Genomic DNA, 24,627 nt, shown 5'->3' on the forward strand with positions numbered 1-24,627 from the left:
AAGCCATTGGGATGTAGGAGGGGCCAGCATTCTTAGCAGACTGGTTCCCCAGACATCCCAGGAGAGCAATGGGTCACCCTAGGGGGCACTTCTGTGGACTTCATATAAATGCTCCCAGGTACACATCTCACCGTTGCTCTCTTATCTTGTCTGCTGAGTCCCCCCCCCCCCAAGCAGTGGCGTTCCTAGGCTGCCTGACACCCGGGGCAGATCCCCGATGCGCCCCCCCCGGGTGCAGCGTGGCCCCCCGGTAAAATTACCCCCCCACCAGTGAAATTACACCCTCCCCCACCGGGTGCATTTTTACCTGCTGGGGGGGTGCCGCGCGCCTGTTGGCCGAGTCCGCTCGTTCCCTCCCTGCTGCTCCCTCTGCCCTAGAACAGGAAGTAACCTGTTCTGCGCAGAGGGAGCAGTAGGGAGGGAACGAGCGGACTCGGCCAACAGGCGCATGGCACCTCCCCAGCGGCGTGCACCCAGGGCGGACCACCCCCCCCTTGGTACGCCACTGCCCCCAAACCCACCACCCCCAAATGTACACCACTACAATAACTATTATGGGTGAAGGAAGCACACTTATATGTGGATACAGTAGGGTTTGGTAGAGTTTTTTTTTTTTTTGGGGGGGGGGGGTGGGGAGAATCACAGTTTCCACCACAAGTGTGACAGGCAGAGAGAGATAGGGGCTTGAAACCCCCACTCCATAGTGCATTGCACTGAACAATAGACTACATCAGGGACCTAGATGCTGCTCTAATAGATCTGGCTATTACATCTGAGACCATCATAGAGGCTGGTGAGTAATATTTTTTTTCACATTTTTGGGTGGGTAGGAGTGGTCAGTGACTATTGCAGGGGTCATCCCTCATTCCCTCCAGTGGTCATCTGGTCATTTAGGGAACCTTTTTGCATTTTATTTGTTCTCAAAACAGATCTAGACCAAAATATCTTGTGATTTGGACACATTGGAGACAGAATACATAGACAAGTGTTCGCAAAACAGGTTTCAAAAATACCGATTTGGACGTTTTGAGAAGATATCCCTCCAAATGGTGCTTTATGACATTTTTTAAACATTTTTCTCTTTCGAAAATGAGAACCTTAGGCTATTCCAAAATGATTGGCATCATTTGTTTCCTTCTTCCTCATACAGTATAGTTTTCCCAAACTTTGATTGAAGTTTGCTATAATTTCAGTAAGGCTTACAGCATTAATTTTTAAGATTTATATGAGATTCTCACCTCATCATTATCTCATACTTTTCAAACAGTTGTGCAATATACAATGAACAGGCATCATCCACTCTTACAGATGTTTCAGACATCTCAAATGCAAGTTAAAACAAGATGCTTTAAAAATACTCAATTATTCCAGAAGCGTCCAACTGCCTTAAATTCATGCTGCATTGTATGTATCAGAGTGAACTGAAAATCATCAGTAAGCAAAGTTCATTTGAGAAAATAAATGCAGATTAATATACACAATGAGAATTAACCGAGAGAGAATGATTAGTAATACAAACCAACCCTTGGCTCAATCAGCGCAAAGAAACCGTCATGCAAACCATCAGCAAGCAAAGGTGAGAGGTCGTTAGAGGCTCAGAAAGGGGGGGTCCCACACTGTCCCTGCAGCAGAGTCACAGTTTCCAATGATCACTTTTGTGACTATGCAACTGGGCTCATATTACTAGCTGCAACATCACAAAAATGACACTGGCAACCGCTAATTAGCTGGGAAAATAAGAGTTTCTCCATTTTTAAAGTGAGCAGTGTTAGTAAATGCCATTGCACACAGTGAGAAGTGATAGCATAATGTATGTATTTTAAGCAAAGCTCTCATAATAATTATCTTTTAGCTTAGCAGTCATTCTTTAAAATAGAAACGTGCACAATCTGGGTTCAAGAAATGTTTAATTATACACATCAGTGCATGACTAACAAACAAATGTAGAGCCAGAATGGTTTGCTTACTGTGTAAAATAAAATTTAGGAGATTATGGCACCCTTTTACTAAAACATGGTAAGTTTTTTTCACTCACCACATACTAACTGCAAAAGTAAAAGTGCAGTAAATGCAAAATCTGTACAGTAAATGCAGAGGGTGCACCCTCTGAAAATAAACTCTGCCCCTGAGCACAAATCCTCTCTCTCAGCACAGAGACCAACCATCCCCCTAACCCTCCTCCCTCTATCCCCAGGGCTCTCCCTGGTAGTCTAGTGGCCCAACATTTGAGCTGTCCTCCCTCATCTCTTGCCTTGGGACTGTGTCGGGTTCAAAATGTTGATGACCACTAGTAATGGCCTCACACATTACCACTATGAGGTCATCCTTCCATATAAGGAGATCCCAATCTGGGCATTAGATTACTCAGGAAACTTTTAGCTGTACCAGGGGGTTTGGGCGGGTTAGCTTGGTCCTCAGGGCAGGGTTTGTTCAGTGGTGTTCCTAGCCTGGCTGACACCCGGGGCAGATCGCCGATGTGCCCCCTCCCCTGGCAAAACTACACCCCCCCCAGGTGCAGCGCGACCCCCCCCGGCGAAACTACACCCCCCCGGGTGCAGCGCGCCCCCCCCGGGTGCATTTTTACCTGCTTGGGGGGTGCCGCGCGCTTGTTAGGTCCGAGTCTGCTCGTTCCCTCCTGCTGCTCCCCCTGCCCCGGAATAGGAAGTAACCTGTTCCGTGCAGAGGAAACAGCAGGGAGGGAATGAGCGGACTCGCTAACAGGCGCACGGCACCCCCCCCCCCAGCGGCGTGCACCCGGGGAGGACCCCCCCCACCCCACCCCCTTGGTACGCCACTGGGTTTGTTCTGGGGAGACAGTGTTAAATACTACATATGGGGGAATGGAGTGGGGGGGGGGGGGAGAATTAAATGCTGGGGTAATTGAACTGGGAGAGGGAAGATATATGTTATGTGTGTGTGTGTGTGTAGGAGGGAGGGGAGTTATATGCTGTCCGGGAGAATTAGACCTGGGAGTGTTATGTGCTGTGCTGATGGTGGGGTTGGGGGAAGTTATGTGCTGTTTATGTGTGTGTGTGTGTGGGGGGGGGGGGGAATTGGACAGGAAAGTTATGTGCTGTGGGTGGGATTAGACCTAGGGGAGAGGTCAGAGTTGTGCACCACTATTGCTTATTGATGCATCTCATTTGTATTTCAATCATGCTACTGGACTGCAATAGCATGGCTGCATTAAAGCCACCTCTTGGGGTGGCGTGAAGTGTAGCTGCACTTTTGGAAGTTGTGACAGCTAGCATGCTAGCTGTCACAACCGACCACTTCTCCAGTCTACCCCTGTCATACCCACAACCCATCCCTACCACATTTAGCAGCTAGCACAACTCAGTTTAACATGCAATAGCCATTAGTGTGGGTTCGTGCTAGTGTCTGTGTGGTAAAACTTGCTCTAACTGCTTAACACAGCTTAGTAAAAGGGGCCCTATGAGCATTAAACTGACCAATATTATATCAGTCTTACCTTTTCAATGCTAAAAATCAGATATATCTATTTATATCTATATATATTTTAAATGGTCCTTTCCTTATAGCGATTTGTACCAGTAACCAGCTTTAGTAGGTGAAGTATTTGGTCAGTTTACTGCTACGTTTAAAAAGGCTTACATGTATGGTCTCAGGGGAAAAAAAGCAAGAACGTAAAGCAAACTTTAAAAATGTTTAGGAAGAAATTTCCAAATCAAGACACAGAATATAAAGGGCCTGCATTTCCAAAGAAACTTGCCAAATACAGACTTTAGATACATTAGAATTTTTCTTGGTGATGAACTGTGAGAACAGAGACTAGCGGGTTGGTTTGGGGTACATGCACCACTTCCTCATACATACCAGATGTATGACATGGACACATCTACCGCTGTCACAGGAAGATCACAAGGGTACTTCTAAACCTTGTGGCCTTCTTTGAAACAGCCAAATATTTCAGGCATTGCTATTGCTCATCAGATTATTGATACCAAACAGTAGAGATGGGTCAACTTAAAATTTATGAACTATAAACTTTCAATTCAGCTGGATTTCCAATGATTCTAGCCTTTCATTCAAAGTATTACTTTTGATTCTTGTTTTGTGGCTTGAGTGTGACAGAGAATCTTTGGGAGTCATATACAGCATTGCAGACCTTTTACTGTTAATTTTATTTCAACAGTAAATCTCTCTGGAAGTGGCGTACCTAGTTTGGCTGCCACACAGGGAGGAGCACTCCTTTCCTCCAGGTGCGCCACCCCTCTACCCTCCCTCCTCCAAGCAAGGGGGTGCATTGAGTAGTCATGCAGTTGTCAGTTCTGCTGATCCTCTGCCCCCTCTGATGTCAACTTCCTCTTCCGAGGCAGGGGAACAGCAGAGCCAACATCAGCATGACTACTCAGTACATTACCTTGTTACCTGAACTCGGGGCGGACTACACCCACCATCCCCCACCTTGGTACGCCACTGCTCTCTGGTATGTGGAAAAACTGCTTATTCTGACAGAATGGTATTTTGATCATTCAGAAAATGCAGACTGACATTTCTAGACAAATGCTCATGGATTTCCCAACCAGGGATCTACTATGTGTTGACTTTATTTATTGTTAAATATTAATTCATAAGTCATTCTGATGGAAGGGGTTACTGAAGAAAACATCTTAATTTTACCCATCTCTACTGAAAACCAACATATACCATTTGGGAAAAAAAATGACATTAGCATGACCAGGAGATCATTCACTACTAGGCTTATATGCCACTGTTTGGGTTTTCAGCAAGGCAAATGAAACCCTAGACCTCATGCAGTGAACATTCACCTGTTTTTCCAAGAAGATTTAAAAAACAAAAATGAAAACCACTTAGGAGCCTATTTACTAGCTTACAGCAAGTTTTTGCAGTTGTGTGGCAACTTCAAAACCTCATCCTTAACTATTGGGGAAATTCCCAGCAGTTTCCTATTCAGTTAATGTATAGAAAATATGATTAATGAATATTACTCAGATCTACTGAGGTGGTATTAACTGCACCATGATATTGTCACATTAACAGTTAGGGGCGAATTCTACATATGACGCCCATAAAATCAGTGTCAAAAAATGCGGTTTTTAGAATAGCGCTTATGCCTGGGAACTGCGCCTAACTTTAGGCATGGCAATTTGCACCTATCCTCATTAGTCTATAATTACCTGTGTACATTTTAGGAATGCCTCCATTATGCTCATGACCCTCCCATTTCTGCGCCCCCTTTTTGAACTCACACATAAACTTTAGGAAAGGATCCCATGCCTAAATTTACATGTGTATATTTTAATTAGATCTAATCTGTGCCAAGAACTGCTTAAGAAGCTAATTATTGGTGCTAATTAGCTCATTATTTAATTAAATTGGGTGCACAAATTGGGCACATGCCCTAATCTGCGCACACAATTTTTAGCAACGTCTACAGAATTCGGGGGGTTAGTGTGTGGTAACTACCTCCATGTAGTGGGAGGCGGGACTGGAGGTTGGGAGGCAGGGATAGTGCTGGGCGGACTTATACGGTCTGTGCCAGAGCCGGTGGTTGGGAGGTGGGGATAGTGCTGGGCAGACTTATACGGTCTGTGCCCTGAAGAGCATAGGTACAAATCAAAGTAGGGTATACACAAAAAGTAGCATACGTGAGTTGTCTTGTTGGGCAGACTGGATGGACCGTGCAGGTCTTTTTCTGCCGTCATCTACTATGTTACTATCCTGCTTATAATCGAACGAGAAAAACGCCCAAGTTCCGACCTAAATCGGGAGATGGGCGTTTATCTCACAAAAACGAATAAAGCGGTATAATCGAAAGCCGATTTTGGACGTTTTCAACTGCACTCCGTCGCGGATGCGGACAAAGTTGATGGGGGCGTGTCAGAGGTGTGGCGAAGGCGGAACTGGGGCGTGGTTATCTGCCGAACAGAGATGGGCGCATTTCACAGATAATGGGACAAAAGTATGCGTTTTTAGCTAGAATTTAGGGCACTTTTCCTGGACCCTGTTTTTTCACGAATAAGGCCCCAAAAAGTGCCCTAAATGACCAGATGACCACTGGAGGGAATCGGGGATGACCTCCCCTGACTCCCCCAGTGGTCATAAACCCCCTCCCACCACAAAAAATGATGTTTCACAACTTTTTATTTTGACCCTCAAATGTCATACCCACCTCCCTGGCAGCAGTATGCAGGTCCCTGGAGCAGTTGTTAGGGGGTGCAGTGGACTTCAGGCAGGTGGACCCAGGCCCATCCCCCCCCCACCTGTTACAATTGTGCTGCTTAATGCTTAGTCGTCCAACCCCCCCCGAACCCACTGTACCCACATGTAGGTGCCCCCCTTCACTCCTTAGGGCTATAGTAATGGTGTAGACTTGTGGGCAGTGGGTTTTGAGGGGGATTTGGGGGGCTCTACACACAAGGGAAGGGTGCTATGCACCTGGGAGCTCTTTTACCTTTTGTTCTGTTTTTGTAAAAGTGCCCCCTAGGGTGCCTGGTTGGTGTCCTGGCATGTTAGGGGGACCAGTGCACTACGACTCCTGGCCCCTCCCACGAACAAATGCCTTGGATTTATTCGTTTTTGAGCTGGGCGATTTCATTGTCCATTATCGCTGAAAAGCAAAAACGCCCAGCTCACAACTTGGCGAATAAAACATGGACGTCTAATTTTTTTGAAAATACGCTTGGGTCCGCCCCTTCACGGACCCGTTCTCAGAGATAAACGCCCATGGAGATAGGCGTTTCTGTTCGATTATGCCCCTCTATGTTAAATTTAAGGCACTGTCTCTACCCAATCCATGCTATTGCTTGATTAGGTAGATAACATGAGATTAGTATGCGCTATCTGCACAATATTGTTAGCGTGGCAACAGTGTTAACTGTTAGCACATGCTAACTGCTGCATTAATAGCTAACTTAGCTTAGTAACTAGGCCCCTTATCTTTAATTTGGTAAAATTAAAAAGTGAAAAAAAAAACAACATTGATAGAACATTGTTCTAAGTAGGTTATGAAAATGCATGCCACAGTTGAGCTTGGAGACTGGCTAAAACTGTGTCTTATATCAGAACTAACCAAGGAACTGGCCATTATATATTGCTATTGAGCTTCTAAAATGGCATTTTTTAAAACTAATCCATAAATAGATTTTTCCTCTTCCAATGCTAATAATTCAAAGCAGAATAATAGACCACACTAGGAAAAAAAGGTTTGTTTGGTTTTTTTTTGCCTTTTTTCCCCACATCCTTTATTTATTCTATGCATTAACTGAAAAAAAGCATTAGGACTATATGGGAATGTGAAATTTGTAGAAGTTTAGCTGACTTATAGTACTATTTGTAGTTGCTGCTGGCAGAACTCTATGATGAAGAGATTATGAAAAAAAGAGTTTATGAACATCATGCTACAGGAAATGGTTATTAATGAAAGGATACTCACATAGAAATTGTGATTAAATAAGAGCGAAAATATATGTACTTATAAGATGGTGTCACAGCACATCAAAAATGATCTGTTTCTTCAGTAGTACCAAAAAGGTTTATCAGATAATCTAAACGTATAAGGCTTCTAAATTGGCCATATATCCTGCACTGTAATGCTACGTTCTGTTCAAATTAAACAAACACAAGAAATTACTGATCAAGGCAAGAGCGATAATGTAGAAGCCCATCATGTGTGACCAACCTGGACTGGTACCAGGAGGTTCTGCTTAAATAAGTATAGTCTTTCAAGCTTAAGCTTATATCATCCCTGAATTCAAACACACTACATCAAGCGATACACTATTTTATATATGGGAATGGAATGAGACAGATAGGAAAGGGAGAGAGGAGTATAGTACCCTAGGAGAAAAGAGTGCAGAAGGAGAGGTGAAAGACAGAAATATGAGTGATAGTAAGAACTGCTGAATGGAGAGGATGCCAGCTGAGTTATTATTTTTCCATAATATGAACTTTCCTTTTTTTTCCTAGTGTTTTTTGTCCCAGATGTTCCTCCTTGCTCTTTTTCCTTCCAGCCTAGTACTGTGATTATGGCAGTATGAGCTTTGATTCAGAATTACCTGAGGAGTTGTTAGAATTACCCATCCTTAGTCTGGTCATTGCAGCAATGGCCTTGAGTGTGGATCTAGGAAGTCAGGGGTTGTTACAGATCCTTGTTTCATGGGCTTTAAATTTGGCCTGGTGATTCTCATGACTTTTTCTCTTTAAGGGGTTGTAAGTGCTGCCTCCACAGCATTCCTGGTCCCAGTCAATGTGGAGGTCAAAATGGGAACTGTTCGCCCTATGCACTGGCCTACACGATGAGACAGGATTTGTACATGGGGTTTTGTAACCTATGTACAGTTTATCAGAAAAAATCGTAACAAGGAGGCTGGATAAGTAGAGGAATGTTAAGGGACAAAAATACCAAGTCAGTCTCCTGGTCTACATATAACATTCTCTACTTTACTGATTGTTTAATCAATGTATTCATTTGATAGGAGTTAAGATACTTAATATATTCTGACCCATGAACTTGCAAATAGTAATGTCAACCAGAACATATTACCAATCTACAATTTTGATTGATATATCGAGGTTGTTATTATAATTAACAATACATTTAGAAAATCTTTTACAAATTACTGCAAATCTCATTGAGCTGTTGCTTCAAGTTCTTTGATAATGTACTGCAAAAGCCCAACACATTTACAGACCAAATCTTCAAGGACTTAATGTAAAATACAGTGATTTTTCTTTGACGTGCTGCTATACTAGTTGCTGTACCTGCGGAAATCCAAAAGTGATCTTGTAGAAGGTGGCACCTCCTGGTCATTCCAGCTAAGGAAATGAAATTGGGTCACGGTGCGCGTTTCACTGGTCTGAAGGTTTTTCAAATAGAAGCTCCTTACAAGGAAATCCTCACACCAGATGTGCTCTGAGACTAGGTTTACCTGATTGAAAAAAAGAAAATGAATGTAACTTAAAAACAGACTAAGAAAACAAAAAGTGAAACCATATTTTAAAGTCTTACTGGTGGCTTTGTCTAACAATCTGATCATTCTTCTGTTTGTTTTGTTAGCTTTGTTGATGGGCATGGTCATTATGGAGTAGGTATTCAACCAGCACAATCTGTAATTTTTTGGCCACTGGGCCAAGCTGGGCTGGGCACTGGCACTTAATATCTAGGCATATACAGATGGTTAAAGCTTATGATGTTAAGAGGGGCATTTTCGATATAATATCTGAATCTGATTGTGGACATTTAGTGGAAAACATACAAAAAATCCAGCAAAGAACATGGCCATTTTCAAACCAGAAAAATGTCCAACTTTTTGTTTCAAAAATGCCATTTGCTAGATGTTTTTGTGTCAATGCATCTATATTTTAGGACCATTAAAAAAGAATCCAAGGGAAAAAATGCACAAAAACAAGCAATTGGGGATGTATGGGGACCAGCATCCTTAGTAGACTGGCCACACTGACATCTCAGCAGAGTAGTGGGGTACCCTCTGGGGCACTGCAATGGACTTCACATAAAAGATCCCAGGTGAACATCTCACCATTACCCCCTTAGATTGTATGATGAGCTCTCCAAAACCCACCAAAATCCTACTGTACCCAACTGTACACCACTACAATAGCCCTTATGCCTCCAGGTGTTATCTCTATGTAGATACTACAGGTTTTTGGTGGATTTTGGAGGGCTTACACTTTAAACCACAAGTGTATCAGTTAGTGTGGGATATGGGCCTGGGTCCCCTTCTCTACGGTCCACTGTACCAACCACTAGGCTACTCCAGGGATCTGCTTGCTGCTCTAATAGGACTGGTCGCCGCATCTCAAGAAAGATATAGTAGAATTGGAAAAGGTGCAGCGAAGGGTGACTAAAATGATAGCGGGGATGGGACGATTTCCCTATGAAGAAAGACTAAGGAGGCTAGGGCTATTCAGCTTGGAGAAGAGATGGCTGAGGGGAGACATGATAGAGGTATATAAAATAATGAGTGGAGTTGAACAGGTGGATGTGAAGCGTCTGTTCATGCTTTCCAAAAATACTAGGACTAGGGGGCATGCGATTAAACTACAGTGTAGTAAATTTAAAACAAATCTGAGAAAATGTTTCTTCACCCAACGTGTAATTAAACTCTGGAATTCATTGCCGGAAAATGTGGTGAAGGCGGTTAGCTTAGTAGAGTTTAAAAAGGGGTTGGACGGTTTCCTAAAGGACAAGTCCATAAACCGCTACTAAACGGACTTGGAAAAATCCAAAATCCCAGGAATAACATGTATAGAATGTTTGTACATTTGGGAAGCTTGCCAGGTGCCCTTGGCCTGGATTGGCCGCTGTCGTGGACAGGATGCTGGGCTCGATGGACCCTTGGTCTTTTCCCAGTATGGCATTACTTATGTACTTATGACCATAACACCTGAAGCTGTCAGAGGCTGGTATGTACTTTTTCTTTGATATCTTTAGGGGGTTGGGGCGGGGTCATGCCTTAATCCCTCCAGGGGTCATCTGGTCATTTAGGGCACCTTTTTGTGACTTAGCTATGACTGAAACAGGTCTAGACCAAGCTGTCTTCTAGCCATGGACATTTTTTTACTTTGTTCTATTACAGCAGAAAAATGTCCCAAGTTTTGGGAACACCCAAATCTCACTCCCAACGTGCCCCCTTGTGATTTGCATGCACTGCAGAGAAAAATATCTCAAATCTGAGTTTTGAAAATCACAATTTTCTCTGAAAATCATCCAAATGCCAATTTATGCTGTTTTCGAGGCTGCTTTCTCTTTTGAAAATTTTACTTATTTAGGGCACTGTTTACTAAGCTGCACTGTAGGCACGCTAACATTTTAGTGTGCACTGAATAATAATAAGAGACACCCATTATACTCCTATGGGCATCTCTAGCATTAGCGCATGCTAAAAAGTTTTGCATGTCTACAGCGCGGCTTAGTTAACAGGGCCCTTATTTATTTATATTGACATTTGTATCCCACATCATCCCAAACAACGTTCAAGGTTCAATGTAGCTTACAATGCAAATAATTTAGAAAATACAATATGATATATCTCCTGATGAAGAAAAAGTTGAGTGAATCATCTATATGATGTCTTATATAAGTTTTTGCAAAAAAGAACTTAGAATACATTTTACAAGGTTGAAAATGTCTAACAAGCATCAATTATAAACAATTACAAGAGATACATTATAACCAATCTCAATTATCTTAATTATACCAATCGTAATTATCTTGTTGCAAGAACTTTAAAAAAATGTTTTGGGCAATTTCCTAAAACTTATGCAATCAGGTACAGATCTAATCACCTTTGGGACAGAATTCCACCAATTCATTCATTGATAAGAACCAGCTGAACGGATCATTTTGTAAGCAATCTTTTTATAATTAGGGTAATGAAGAAATAAGAAGTCCCTAGATCCAAGGATGGAATTACAAGCAGGAAGGTCAATCAAAGGGAGCATGTAATCAGGTGCCAAACCATTGATAATTTGGAAGGCGAAAACACAGTTGAAACCCTGGCTTTGATCAGGAGCCAGTGTAATGAGTGAAGCAATGGTGAATCCTTATTAGATAGTGAAACTTTACAAACAAGTCTTGCAACAGTGTTTTGGGCAGTTTGTAATTTCATTTCTTTTTCCTTGCATTCTGCATATACTGCATTACAGTAATCAAATTGGGACAATACTAAAGTATGGACTAAGTTTCTAAATAATTCTTTTGAGAAAAGGGGTTTAATTCTTTTCAACTTCCACAAAGGTTAAAGACTTTCACTACCACTGAAGATACCTGCAAGTCAAAAGGAAGGTGTTGATCAATCGTGATACTCAGAATTTTCATACTCTGTTCTAGTGGGTATTTACGTTGGTCAATGACAAATTCTTTGATATGGTATGAATGAAATGGAACAGCAAGGACTAGAAATTTTGTTATTTTTTCCCTGTTTAATTTCAGTATAAAGGTTGATGCCCATGATTCCATTAGGTCTAAACCTGATTAATAATATTCACAATTTCACTTAAATCATTATTGAATGGTATGTAAATGGTCATGTCATAAGCATAAATAAAGGTGTTGAAAACCATTTTCTTCTAGTTTCTTCCCAAGTGGTGCCATGATGATGTCATAGAGAATAGAGGATACAGCCTCAAAGCACCTCACATATAGGAGTCCATGATGGTGAGATGGCACCTGTGAATTTCACTTGGTATGATCTGAACTTGAGGAAGCCCTTAAACTACTGAAGGACTTTGCCAATGTTATTCCCATGTCATATTGCCATGAGCCCCTAAGTGCAATATTCACACTTAATTGTATAAGGTGAACTGCATAATGATAGGACTGTGTTTTATGCGGTCCTATTAATGCAGTTACCTTATGTGGTTAAGTGCTGAATATTGGCACACAGCTATTTAAGTGACAACTCTATCCCTGGACCACCTACAAAACAGCCAGTTTTGGCATAGGTGCTAACTGGGCATATTCAGATGCACTATCTATTTCTGACCATTTAAACTGCTTTGAATATTGACTCCTATATTTTTTACTGGACTATAAGGATACCAAAACATAAAATTGGCTTAGTTCAAATACAATCCAACCCTAAAGCCAATATCATTTCTCCAAGCAAAATAAATTCATGTTTGGATAAGCACATTAGGATCATACATAAAAGTATGCCACTTTGTGTGCACTAGTTAGGGTTAATGTCTGCTATTTTCTCCCATATAAATGAGCTCGGTAGAAAAACAATGCACAAGGTATTGCATTCCCAAATTTTGTGAAAATATACAATTACCCCTCACTGATGTGTAATTTTTTAAAATAAAATATGGGCCACTCATGTGCCAATTATTGGTGCGATGCTTTTGGATGGTTTTGAATCACTGCACCTTAATAGCTATTACTTGAAATAAAATATTGCCTTTGGAAAAATGTGTGAAATTTTAGCCTTTGTGAAAGCGAAAAATTTTGCAAGGGTGACTTTGCATGCTGAAATGACAAATATTGGGGCTGATGCTCAAAGGTCTGTGGGCAGAGAGAAACTCTACTGTGAATCTAGTGCAGAACAATTGCTGCGACACGCTCAAAATAATAAGCATGCAAATTTGTGCCACATTAAAATTGCAGCAAATAGATAGTGGGGTTTCCTAGGGGTCTGTGCTGGGACCATTGTTTTTTTAAACATATTTATAAATGATCTAGAGAAGGGAGTAACTCGTGAGGTAATTAAATTTGCTGACAACACAAAGTTATTCAAAGTTGTTAAATCATAAGAGGAATGAAAAATTACGAGGACCATATGAGACTGGGAGACTGGGCATCTAAATGGCAGATGATGTTTAATGTGAGCAAGTGCAAAGTGATGCATGTGGGAAAAAGGAACCCGAATTATAGCCTCGTAATGCACGTTTCCACATTAGGAGTCACCAAACAGGAAAGGGATCTAGGTGTCATCGTTGATGATACGTTGAAACCCTCTGCTCAGTGTGCAGCAGCGGCTAAGAAAGCAAACAGAATGTTAGATATTAGGAGAGGAATAGAAAACAAAAATGAGGACATTATAATGCCTTAGTATTGCTTGATGGTGTGACCGCATCTCGAATATTGTGTTTAGTCCTGGTCACTGCATCTCAAAAAAGATATAGTGGAAATAGAAAAGGTACACAGAAGGGCAATGGAAATGATAAAGGGGATGGGATGACTTTCCTATGAGGAAAGGATAAAGTGACTAGGCATGGGCGTAGTTTGGGGGGGAAGCTCGGGTATTGCCCCCACAAACGCAGGGCCGGTGCAACACTGCAGGTAGCTCTCGGACGGTCCCTCTTTCCCGCCCACAGCTCCTTGACAGCTCTCCTCTCCGTTCCTTCCCCCCCGCATTTAAACCTTTTATTTTCAGTTGCAGCGACGGCAGTCAAGAAGACAGCACAGCGGGCTCGCCTCCAGCTTCTCCCTTCCCTCATTCAGTGTCCTGCCTTCCTGCGACGATGTATTTCCTGTTTCCGCGAGGGCGGGACACTGTGTGAGGGAATGGAAAGGCTAGAGGCAAGCCCGCTGTGCTGTCTTCTTCACTGCCGTCTCTGCGACAGAAAATAAAAGGTTTAAACTCACGGGCGGGGGGGGGGGGGGGGTCAGAAAAAAATGGAGATAAGGGCTGTCGGGGAGCTAAAGGAGGGCAGGGAGAATCGCTGGACATGGATGGGAGGGGAGGGCAGGGGAGAGAGGAGAATTGATGGACATGGATGGATGGAGGGGGCAGGGGAGAGAGGAAATTTGCTGAATATGGGTGGATGAAGGAGAGGGCAGGGGAGAATGGAGAGTTGCTGGACATGAATGGATGGAGGGGAGGGCAGGGGAGAGAGGAGAATTGCTGGACATGGATGGATGAATGGAGGGGGCAGGGGAGAGAGGAAATTTGCTGGATATGGGTGGATGGAGGAGAGGGCAGGGGAGAATGGAGAGTTGCTGGACATGGATGGATGGAGGGGAGGGAAGTCAGGAAGGAGATGCACATGGATGGAGGGAAGAGAGGAGAAATGCTGGACATGGATGGAGTGGAGCGCAGGGAAGAGAGGAGAAATGTTAGACAAGGATGGAGGGGAAGGGAAAGAAGAGAAATGCTGGACATGGATGGAGGGGATGGAAGGCAGATGAAATAGATGCACATGGATGGAGGAGAGGGGAGTGAGAAGAAATGTTGGATATGAATGGAGGGGAAACTGCTGAATTTAAGGGCTGGATCGGAACACTTTGAGGGCAGATGCTGAAACTGGAGGAAGGATAGGGACAGGGCTACAGATGGTAGACAGGACACATACAGGCTTATTTTTGAAAGAGAAGGGCGCCCATCTTTCGACACAAATCAGGAGATGGGCGTCCTTCTCCCAGGGTCGCCCAAATGGCGTAATTGAAAGCTGATTTTGGGTGTCCTCAACTGCCTTCCGTCGCAGGGACGACCAAAGTTCATGGGGGCATGTCGGAAGCATAGCGAAGGCGGGACTGGGGCGTGCCTAAGACATGGGCGTCCTCGACCAATAATGGAAAAAAGAAGGGCGTCCCTGACGAGCACTTGGGTGACTTTACTTGGTCCATTTTTTTGTTACGACCAAGCCTCAAAAAGGTGCCCGAACTGACCGGATGACCACCGGAGGAAATCAGGGATGATCTCCCCTTACTCCTCTAGTGGTCACTAACCCCCTCCCACCCTCAAAAAAACTTTTTAAATATTTTTTGCCAGCCTCAAATGTCATACCCAGCTCCATGACAGCAGTATGCAGGTCCCTGGAGCAGTTTTAGTGGGTACTGCAGTGCACTTCAGGCAGTTTGAATCTGTTTGTGTGTGTGCGTCTGATGTCAGACGCACGTACACAGATTCAAATTTGATCAGATCATTCGTCCACGCCGCGCAGACGAGAAGAGGACTTTGGCTGGCGGGGGTTGGGGTCCTCCACCAGCATAGGTACATGACGGCAACGGGGGAAGGTTGGCAGCGGGAAGGGGGGCTCGAGAGGGTCGCGGCAGGAGGGGTCCAGGGGTCAGGAACTTGGAGGGGGGGTCTGAAAATTGGAGGGAGGGGGTCTGCAAATCAGAGGGAGGGAGGGAGTGAGGGAGGGAGGGAGTTGGGGTCTGGAACTCGTGGGGGGGGGGGGGAGAGTGGATCAGTTGTAAGGGTTTTTTTTCCTCGGGTTCGCGTCATAATGGGTCCAGTGACGTCAGCCAGGGCTTCGGAGCCTAGCAGACCAAGAAGTCACGGACACAGGCAGCAAGACAGAACATTGGAGGTGAGAATTATTATATAGGATAAGGTCGGGATAGGTGAGAAAGGAGTTAGGTAAATCATTGTCTAGTATGTGAATTTGAGAAACTTTCATGTACCATGTCTGTCTGTTTAACTGTGCTTGCTATCATGGATTAGCATATAGCTAATGGGTGGAGGTAGGGGGAAAGGGGGGGGGGGATGTTAAACGTTCGATGACGACTTACAACTTTTAGTACTCTTATGTATGCTCTGACAATTGAAGCTATGTTCACGCAAAATCTTGTTAATCTGTCATCAATAAAAAAGTTGTACTATAAACCAGGCAAAGATATACTAGGGTTTGATGTGGCCAAATATGACAGCCAAACCTGTTTAAAAATCGGTGATATAATCGGCTATCTGCCAGTCGCTAACCAAGGATATTCAGTGGAGGATATCTGGTTATCCTTCGCTGAATATTGGCGGATAGCTGGTTAAATGCTATTTAACCGGTTAGCATCCATTCTGACTGGTTAAATGGCGCTAAATATTGGGCTGGAAGACATCAAAAGACTCTTAAAAATAGTCCTAGTACAATATGATGTGATATGGCTGACAGAGGGACATTCTAAAAGCCATTTCTATACATAAAGCATGTAAATAATTGTGTACTTGACATGGGCATAGTTGCATGTTTACAGATTGCATAGATGTAACTTTACCCTGAGTAGAGGCATTTCTGGCGTTGGAGTGTTTACATTTTTGGCAGACTTAAAAATACAAATGCAAGGGGAGGTTGACTAAGATGGCGTTGAGACCAGACGTGCTATGCTGAGCTCCGGAGATTTTTTTTCTCTAGTTACTATTTTCTTATTCACAATGCCAAAGAGGAAAGGAAAGAATAGAGGAGGTTTCTCCTTACCCTCTACGGATCCTACTCTTCGCCAGTTACCGATCACAGCATATGCAACGTCAACTACATCCAGGGGCACTCCTTTGACCAGTACAGAGAGGAGTCCCGGCCTGGAATGTGAAATTTCACTTAGCCCGCAAAGCCCAGTGCAGCTGGTTCTGGAAGCAAGGAGCATGCTGGGAGGAACACCTGTCAAGCTTTTGGAAGTCGAAGTAGTTGGACGGGCCAGGGAGAGTTCTTCCCAAGTTAGTGCGACACTTCAAAAGGGAGTTTCTCCCGACAAACAGAACCTTTTACCTACTCCCTCGAATATTGGGCAAAACGTATCAGGACCAGAGTTGCCATCGGAGCTGCTGGTGGAGGGTGGAGTGCGGCCTGGCTCTGAGATGGCCCTACAACCGTTGGAGAAGCCACCTAAGGTAACATTAGAGTCTCTATGGTTAGCAATGGAATCTTTGCACAAGGTTTGCCTTACGTTTGTATTCAATACGAGATCGAATGCCTCGATGATAGAATCTCTTCAATCTCAAATTGTCCATCAGGAGACAGACTTAAAAAATTCTGATATAACTTTAAAGCAAGTTAAAGAAGTGGAGTTAAAATTATTACAAAATGCTGATGTGGTCAACCGTAAATTGGAGAACTTAGAAAATGGAGTTAGGTCATTGAACTTGAGGATACTAAATTTTCCCTCTGTAAAACATATTTCTTCAAGAGACTTGTTTCATAGATTTCTTAAAGAAGTTCTTCAATATCTTGAAAATGGATTTCCTCCTATACAAAAGCTTTATCATCTGCCGACTCGAGCAGTTAAACCTAAGGATCAAGTCGTTATGAATGTTTCCTCAGATAGCTTAGATGTTTCAGCGCTTTTAGAACAATCAAGACGAAGTGGACTTTCGTTCTACTTTGCTGATTTCCTTTGTATTTTTGCAAGATAAAGAGGCATTGTTGAGACTATATTTGAGACAATCTGCTCCAGTTCTTTTCTTGGGAGAAAAGATTCAGATATTTCCGGATGTTTCCGGATCAACTCAAGAAAGAAGGAAGAAATTCTTATCTTTGAGACAGGAAACCTTGTCTTTGGGTGCTAAATTTCAATTAAGGTTCCTGTGCAAGTGTGTTCTTCAGATAGACAATTCGACATTTCATTTTTTTTAACCTTCTCAGCTTCAAACTTTTATAGATGCAAGAATTCCGAAAACTTAATCTATAGAGATTCTCTGGACTCTCTTTCGCAAATCTCTGAAGACATACTTCTTCAACAAGGCCTACAATGAGAACCTAGAGCCCCACTAACCCACTTCACCAACCCACTCAGTTATGAAAACCCAACTCCTATAATTTCCCTAATAAACCCCTTCCTTCTTCTTTCTTCCTTAATTAATCTCCACACAATATTAACTATACCTGATATACTGGAATAATCATGTTTAACAATACTATGTAAGCCTCATTGAGCCTGCAAATAGGTGGGAAAGTGTGGGTTACAAATGCAATAAATAAATAAATAAATAGTAAAGAAATTAATGATGTAGCTGGCTGATCTCTTAAATGCCTTTATAATTTTGTTTTCTACTTTCCTTTAAATTTCCTTATCCTCTTATAGAAATTGTGCATCAACCTCCCTCATAATGTGGACTACACCTTTATATTTATATTATGTTTAGGGTAATGTCCTTTTAAATATGATTTCTTTGTATTTTAGGCATATTCTTGTCAAAGTTCGCTTTGGAAAATTATTTAAAATCAGTAAATAAACAATTTAAAAAATACAAATACAAGTGAAAGAATCTGGAAGTGTGTTCATGGTAATAAGCAGGTGCAAATGAAAGTACATTAAATTCCCAGAGATAATTTTCAAAATGAAAGCATACACATATTTTGGTTTTGAAAATTCACAGATGCCCATACCAAGAGAAGTATACACATGCTATATATGCGTTTACATAGTTATAAAATTACCCCCATGGTAAGTTAATATTTCACTCCCAGAATTTATACATGGTAAACTCAGCATTTTTCTTGAATTATGCACAAATGTAGCTCTACTAAATCATTCGGTAGATTTGCATGTGGTATAGAGCAGGGGTTCTTAACTCAGTTCTCAGGACACACCCAGCCAGTCAGGTTTTCAGGATATCCACAATGAATATGCAAGAGAGAAATGTGCATATAATTGAGGCTGAGCATGCACATTTATCTCATGCATATTCATTGTGAATATCTTGAAAACCAGACTGACTGGGTGTGTCTCAAGGACTGGGCTGAAAACACCTGCTCTACAGGGATACATCACCTTCGTTAATATTGTGCTCATTAATCCATATGCCACCCCCAAGATTCCCACTAGGTAAGTTGTTCAGGTACCTCATAGATGTGGTAAAGGTTCGATCCTTCATCCGGCCAGTACTGATGGCACTGTGTGACTCCATTTTCAGAGAGCGGCGTCAGCATGACAATAACGACACAGCCATTCTCCCAGACCATCTGCAGACAGAGACACCAAGGGCACACTGTGACTGCCTAATTACTGTGTGACATGCTGAATTACTACACTCACATATACAATCAAAATGAAGGAAAATCATTTCATTTTCAGCAGACACTGCTTGCCTGCTGCAGCTGCCTCCAAGTCTCTGAAAGCGTTTGGACTGCTCTGCAGAACATATTCCATTCCAGGAATTTCTTGTGGATATAAGGCAGGAGCTTTCCTGTATCTTTCTATATTTAGAGGAAGCTCTTTAGGAATACAGATGCCACATTTTAGTCCCGCAAAGTAACATCGTATTCAGTGCGCAGAATTTGATCAGGTACAGTAAGTGAAAAATAAATTACCACTTGCTCAATCAGTCAAATTTCCAAAAGGAGATGCACAAATACAGCTTTATGCTATGAAACACTACCTAATACCACACTAAAAACCGTGTCTTAGAGGACTTCTAGCAGAAAATGTCCTATTTCAGAACCACAATCTCTGCTTCATTAAAGGACATTCTGGGGGCTTGAGTATTACTAAGAAATGAGCCAGTACAATGAAATGTAAAGAGAACATTAGCTACCCTGAGTTAAATGTAAATATTGAATTGAATGAATACATACTAACATACATATATAAATAAATTGGTACATTAATTTAGAGCAAGCATTAAACAATTTATTGTGGTTGGCACAATAGACAGTCGTCTGGTTATATCCTTGCTAATAAAAAGGATCTGTAGACTTGTTTTTACACTAGGAAGAAAAGCAAAATAAAAACCAAAGATGGCTTGCGCTGGTTTTCTACCTTCCAGCTTGATGAATGAGAACCAAAGTGGCCCTCAAGTAAATGTGCAGCCGTGCAATCATTAAAAAGTGCTACTGGAGGTTGCACTGAACCATTATTTACATGCGTTTTCCATTGTCTTGTTATTAGCATACTGAATTAATGAGTAAGAAGAAAGACTAGCCTTTCTGAAAAGGGTTACATTTCAATTATTTATTTTATAGAAATATTTAGAAAACCATTTACATGTAAATTAGTTTGTAAACACAAAGGCTTTTACTTGCTTTGTATGCCATAATATAAATTCAATAAAAACCTGTGTGTTGCAAAAAAAAAAAAAACACCTCCTCCCTCCTCCAACTGGTAAGAAAAATTTATTTTTAAGATGGCCAAGGAACAGCTTAGCAAAAATATTCTATTTTATATAACTTGGTGCCAATCAAAAATCTAGACACAAGAGTGATTTGAATTCATATTGTCTTTCATATGAATGCAATCACATCATGGTTATAGGTTAATGCTTCAGAAACATGCCTGGATTCCCACTGCAAGGGTGACTGTCTAAGCAAAAGAGTTTTGATGCCTGGATGGCTTGAAAATTTCAAAAGATAGAGGACAGAAGAAAACAATATAATCAGTATCCCTGAAGGGCAATGAGAGTTAAAAATGACTTGCCCAAAGTCACGGAATAAGTGTTGAGCAGGAAGTGAGAATTTAAGTTGGGCTATTTCTTTTGAATCACATTGCAGCTTAGTAGACTTCAAATCCAGCCTTTAAGGTGAATAGTTCAAAAGAAGGACAAAAATCTGTAAGATCAAACACTCGCCATGACTGCCCTAAACGTGGCTACTGGTTCTAAGTAGTATTGACTACTTGCAGACTTTTCCACGACTTGACTTATATGCTAAAGTTTGGAGTGACTGACTGAGGGACCGATGAAGAAAGCTGGCTTCTAATGAAAGGTTCCACAAAAAAAAAATATCCACAGGATGAAGTAATCAATGAGCTTGCAAATTTTCTGCTGTGTTAAAATGGAGGCAGTAATCTGCAGCTCAATGCAAAATGTACCTCTGAATATCAGCGGTGATTAGCTCACACAACGTAAAGGGTGACATAAAAAAAAAAAGCTGCAGTGCACACTGACTCAGCTTTCTGCACCAGCCCCTGCAATCCCTGGTAGTCTAGTGACCTCTCTTCCCTCTAGCAGATCCAACCCAACCCCTCCCCACCCTAACAATAAAATAAACATCCCTGGTAGTCTAATAGAACCCTCCCTCCACCCCTACCCAACACGCCCTGCCACCAACATTAAAATAAACATTCCTGGTGTCTAGTGGCACCCCTCCCTCTACCCTGACACCCTTCCACTACACCATTAAAAAAAATATCTTTGGTGTCTAGGGCACCCCTCCCACCCACCTCCCTGGCCTTTCAGACACCTCTACCACATACCCTCAAAAATACAGGAGTGATACCCTTTTGCTCCTGCCTCTGCACTGCTATTTTGTAAAATGATGGTACCTGGCCTCGCATGGTGCATCCTGGAATATATTGAGTATGGTCAGACTGCCAAGTAAGGGTATTTTTCCCTTATTTGGTACTCTCTACTCAGACCACAAAATAAAGGAAAAACATCCACATTTAGCAGACCGACCCCCATTCAATGTATTCCAGTATGAGCTGTGTGGGGGGTCAAGTGCCACCATTTTTCAAGATGGCGGTCCACAGGCATGAGCTCTTTGAAGGTATACATTGGTGGTGTCAAGGGGTGCTGGCGAGATCGCCTGGACAGGTATGCCATAGACACCAGGGATATAATGGCAGGGTGGAGGGGTCAGGGGAAGGGTAGCATGCCACTATACACCAGAGATTTTTTAAACATTTAGAGGAGGGTGGGGTCAGCCATATTAGGGAGTGCGATGCAGCTAGGCAACAGGGATGGCATTTTTTGAAGTTGGGTGGAAGGGGATCAGGTTGGCAGGGGAGGGGGTGCCGCTACACACCAGGGATGCTGGACCAAAGCAGAAAGCTATGTCCAGCTTAGGGGGTTCAGGCTGGAGGGCTCTTCCTCACCTTTCTACATTGTCTCAAACCTGGCATTAGATTTCTCACATGGTAGCCATCATTACATAGCTAAGAAGCATCTGTGCATTGCTGTGGACTAGCTTAGAGCCTCTTTACCAAGCATTTTAATATGCTGTCTACAGCCTAAAACCCTTTCTGCATTGTTCAGCCTTTAATGAGCATGTAGACTGCTTGTTAACTGTGCACATCTGCCCACTGTAGCTTTCTGCATTGGGCCCTGAGCAACATGTGAAACAACTGGACTGTATACATGATGAATTATGAAAACAAAACCATGCTAGGAAAAGTTTTTTTTTCTTTTACAGTGGGTAGATAAGCATAATTTGCAATATTGCAGGGTACTAATTAGTTGACTAGATGTTTTTTTTTTCAGAGTGAGACATCTTGCCATCACAAAAAATACTTCAATTATTTTGTGACAGAAAAGCAGAAATGCACAGGCTCTGTAGCATCTATGCCAGAGAACCATTTCCCAATGGGATTTTTCTTAAGTCGCCTACGGCTTTCTAAACCAAACCAAACCAAATACTTATATTCCTCCTCCACAGCAGCTGCCTGTGATGACTTCGGAACCCTACTGAGTTGTCTGTCATCCTGGACAGAAGGAGGAAGAATAAAGCCTGAGAGAGAATCGAAAACAGGCCTCTCTGGCTATAAGACAGTGAAACGGGTATTTTCATTCCTATGCACTTCTCGTTCAAGACATTTGTAAATGTTTCTTTGAGGGTGGTAGTCTACACTGCAGTAGCAAGAAAAAAAAAAAAACCTTTGTGCACAACTATCTATTTTTTTTTTTAAAATCAGGTAGACACTGTTCCAGAAGGTTCTACAGCAGTGGTTCTGAAATAGGGCCTCTCCCCTACCTTACTGCTTTGTGTATTCCGTCCCCATTCTTCTTTTAAAAAATGTTAATTTAATTATTTCAACCACTCTAATGTTACTCACTTGATATCTGCATCCTAAATCAAAAGCCTGGGAGGTTATGATAAAAAAATGAAATAATGTAAGCATAAGAGCGTAAAACACGATAAACAGCCAGGAGAGGCTCCTGGCCAGTTAAATCGCTTGTGTGGGGCTATCAATTGATATTCAGCAGCACTTAACTGAACATCTGCTATTTTATGGGTGGTGTGGGGGTGGAGTTGGCAAGTATGCAGTTAAATGCCAATATTCAACACTTAGGGGTCCTTTTACTAAGCTGCGGTAAAAAGAACCCTGCGGTAGCGGCAGGAGCCATTTTTGACATGCGCCAGGGCCCTTTTTACTGCAGTGGGTAACAAGCCCCTAAAAAAGACATGGCCATGCAGTAAGATTATTCTTACCGCATGGCCATGTGGAGGGAGAATTATCACCACCCATTGAGCTGGCGGTAAGGGCTCCCACGGTAATCCGTCAGTAATGGGTTAGCGCCGCACTAGAAATTATGGAATTATTTTATGTAATGCTGGAAATGGCAAGTGCTCGAGGCAGAACTACCGTCAGCAACAGCGTTGGGCCGGTGGTAGCTCCGGGTTTTGGTGCGGCAACCCCTTCTAAGTTAATAGCCATACTGGACCATATAAAAGTCAGTTCTATCTTTATGTGGTGTCGCTTAAGCAGTTAAGGGCTGAATATCACACTAAATTGTATAAAAGAAAGCTGGCCGCATAAACCTAGGTATTCAATACCAGTTCCTGGACATGGCTTGGCATTGAATATCCAGGCACAACACTGGCAACGAACATAAAAACACTGACTGCTGCCAGCTGAATAATTATTCCCAAACTAATACAACACATTATAAAAGGATTATCACAACTCCTGCCCCACCTAAACAGCCAACTATAACATTCATGAATAGTTGGAACAAAACACTTCTAGTACTGTGGTTGCAGCTGCCAGTTTTAAAATGGATCTGCTAAGGGCAGGAGCAAGTGGGGTTTCCTTCTGCGCCATCACTCCACTGGACTACCAGGGAATAAGGAATGCCCGGGGAGGGGGGGGGGGGCTCCAAGGATGTGCTGGGGGAGGAAGAGGGAGCAGAGGATGTGCCTGGGTGGGTGAGAGGTTTAACTTTCAAGTTTATTTACAACTTGGTATACCACCCATGAACAAGTCATCTGACCGGTTTACAACATAGTAATACAATACTGAAATAAAAGCAAGAGGGAACTATAATTCTTGATAGAAAAGAATAAAACAGACCATTTGTGGCAAGATGTAGGAGCTAATGTCCTGATCCTTGGAGGGGTGAAGGCAAAGGAACCAAAAACGAAAAATATAAATGTCTTTAGAGTTGTTTAGATGTTCAGTGAGAAAGTTCCGATCTTAGGGATGCTGGCATGGAGTTCCAAAAGTAGGGGCTGTGAGACTAAAAATCTGGGAGCGGATTGTGTCAAGTCTTATAATTTGAAAAGAAGGAATTGTTAAATGGTTATGGTGTAATGACCTAAGAGGTCGAGAGGGAGTATAGTGTATCAAAAATCAAAAAAGATATAATGGTTCTGAAGGATAGATTTTGTGGGTAAGAAATGGGATCTTATAGGTTATCCAGTGTGCAACTGGTAACCAATGTTCTTTATACAATAAGGGAGTCACATGATCACATTTACGGAAGTTAGAAAGAAGCTTAACCGATGAATTCTGTATAATCTGTTGCCTTG

The 24,627-nt window shown here is 42.4% G+C and overlaps 1 protein-coding gene across 1 annotated transcript in view; it reads right to left on the minus strand.

The window, feature by feature from the left end:
• The window catches only part of PTPRN2 (protein tyrosine phosphatase receptor type N2), a 1,688,755-nt gene that overhangs the window by 162,130 nt on the left and 1,501,998 nt on the right, over positions 1-24,627 (minus strand). The window contains 2 exon segments of the mRNA XM_030198706.1: positions 8,749-8,915; positions 19,006-19,125. Of these exon segments, the coding sequence (XP_030054566.1) occupies positions 8,749-8,915; positions 19,006-19,125 (287 nt within the window).

This window comes from Microcaecilia unicolor, chromosome 1 (genome assembly GCF_901765095.1).
Source record: "Microcaecilia unicolor chromosome 1, aMicUni1.1, whole genome shotgun sequence".
NCBI lineage: Eukaryota > Metazoa > Chordata > Amphibia > Gymnophiona > Siphonopidae > Microcaecilia > Microcaecilia unicolor.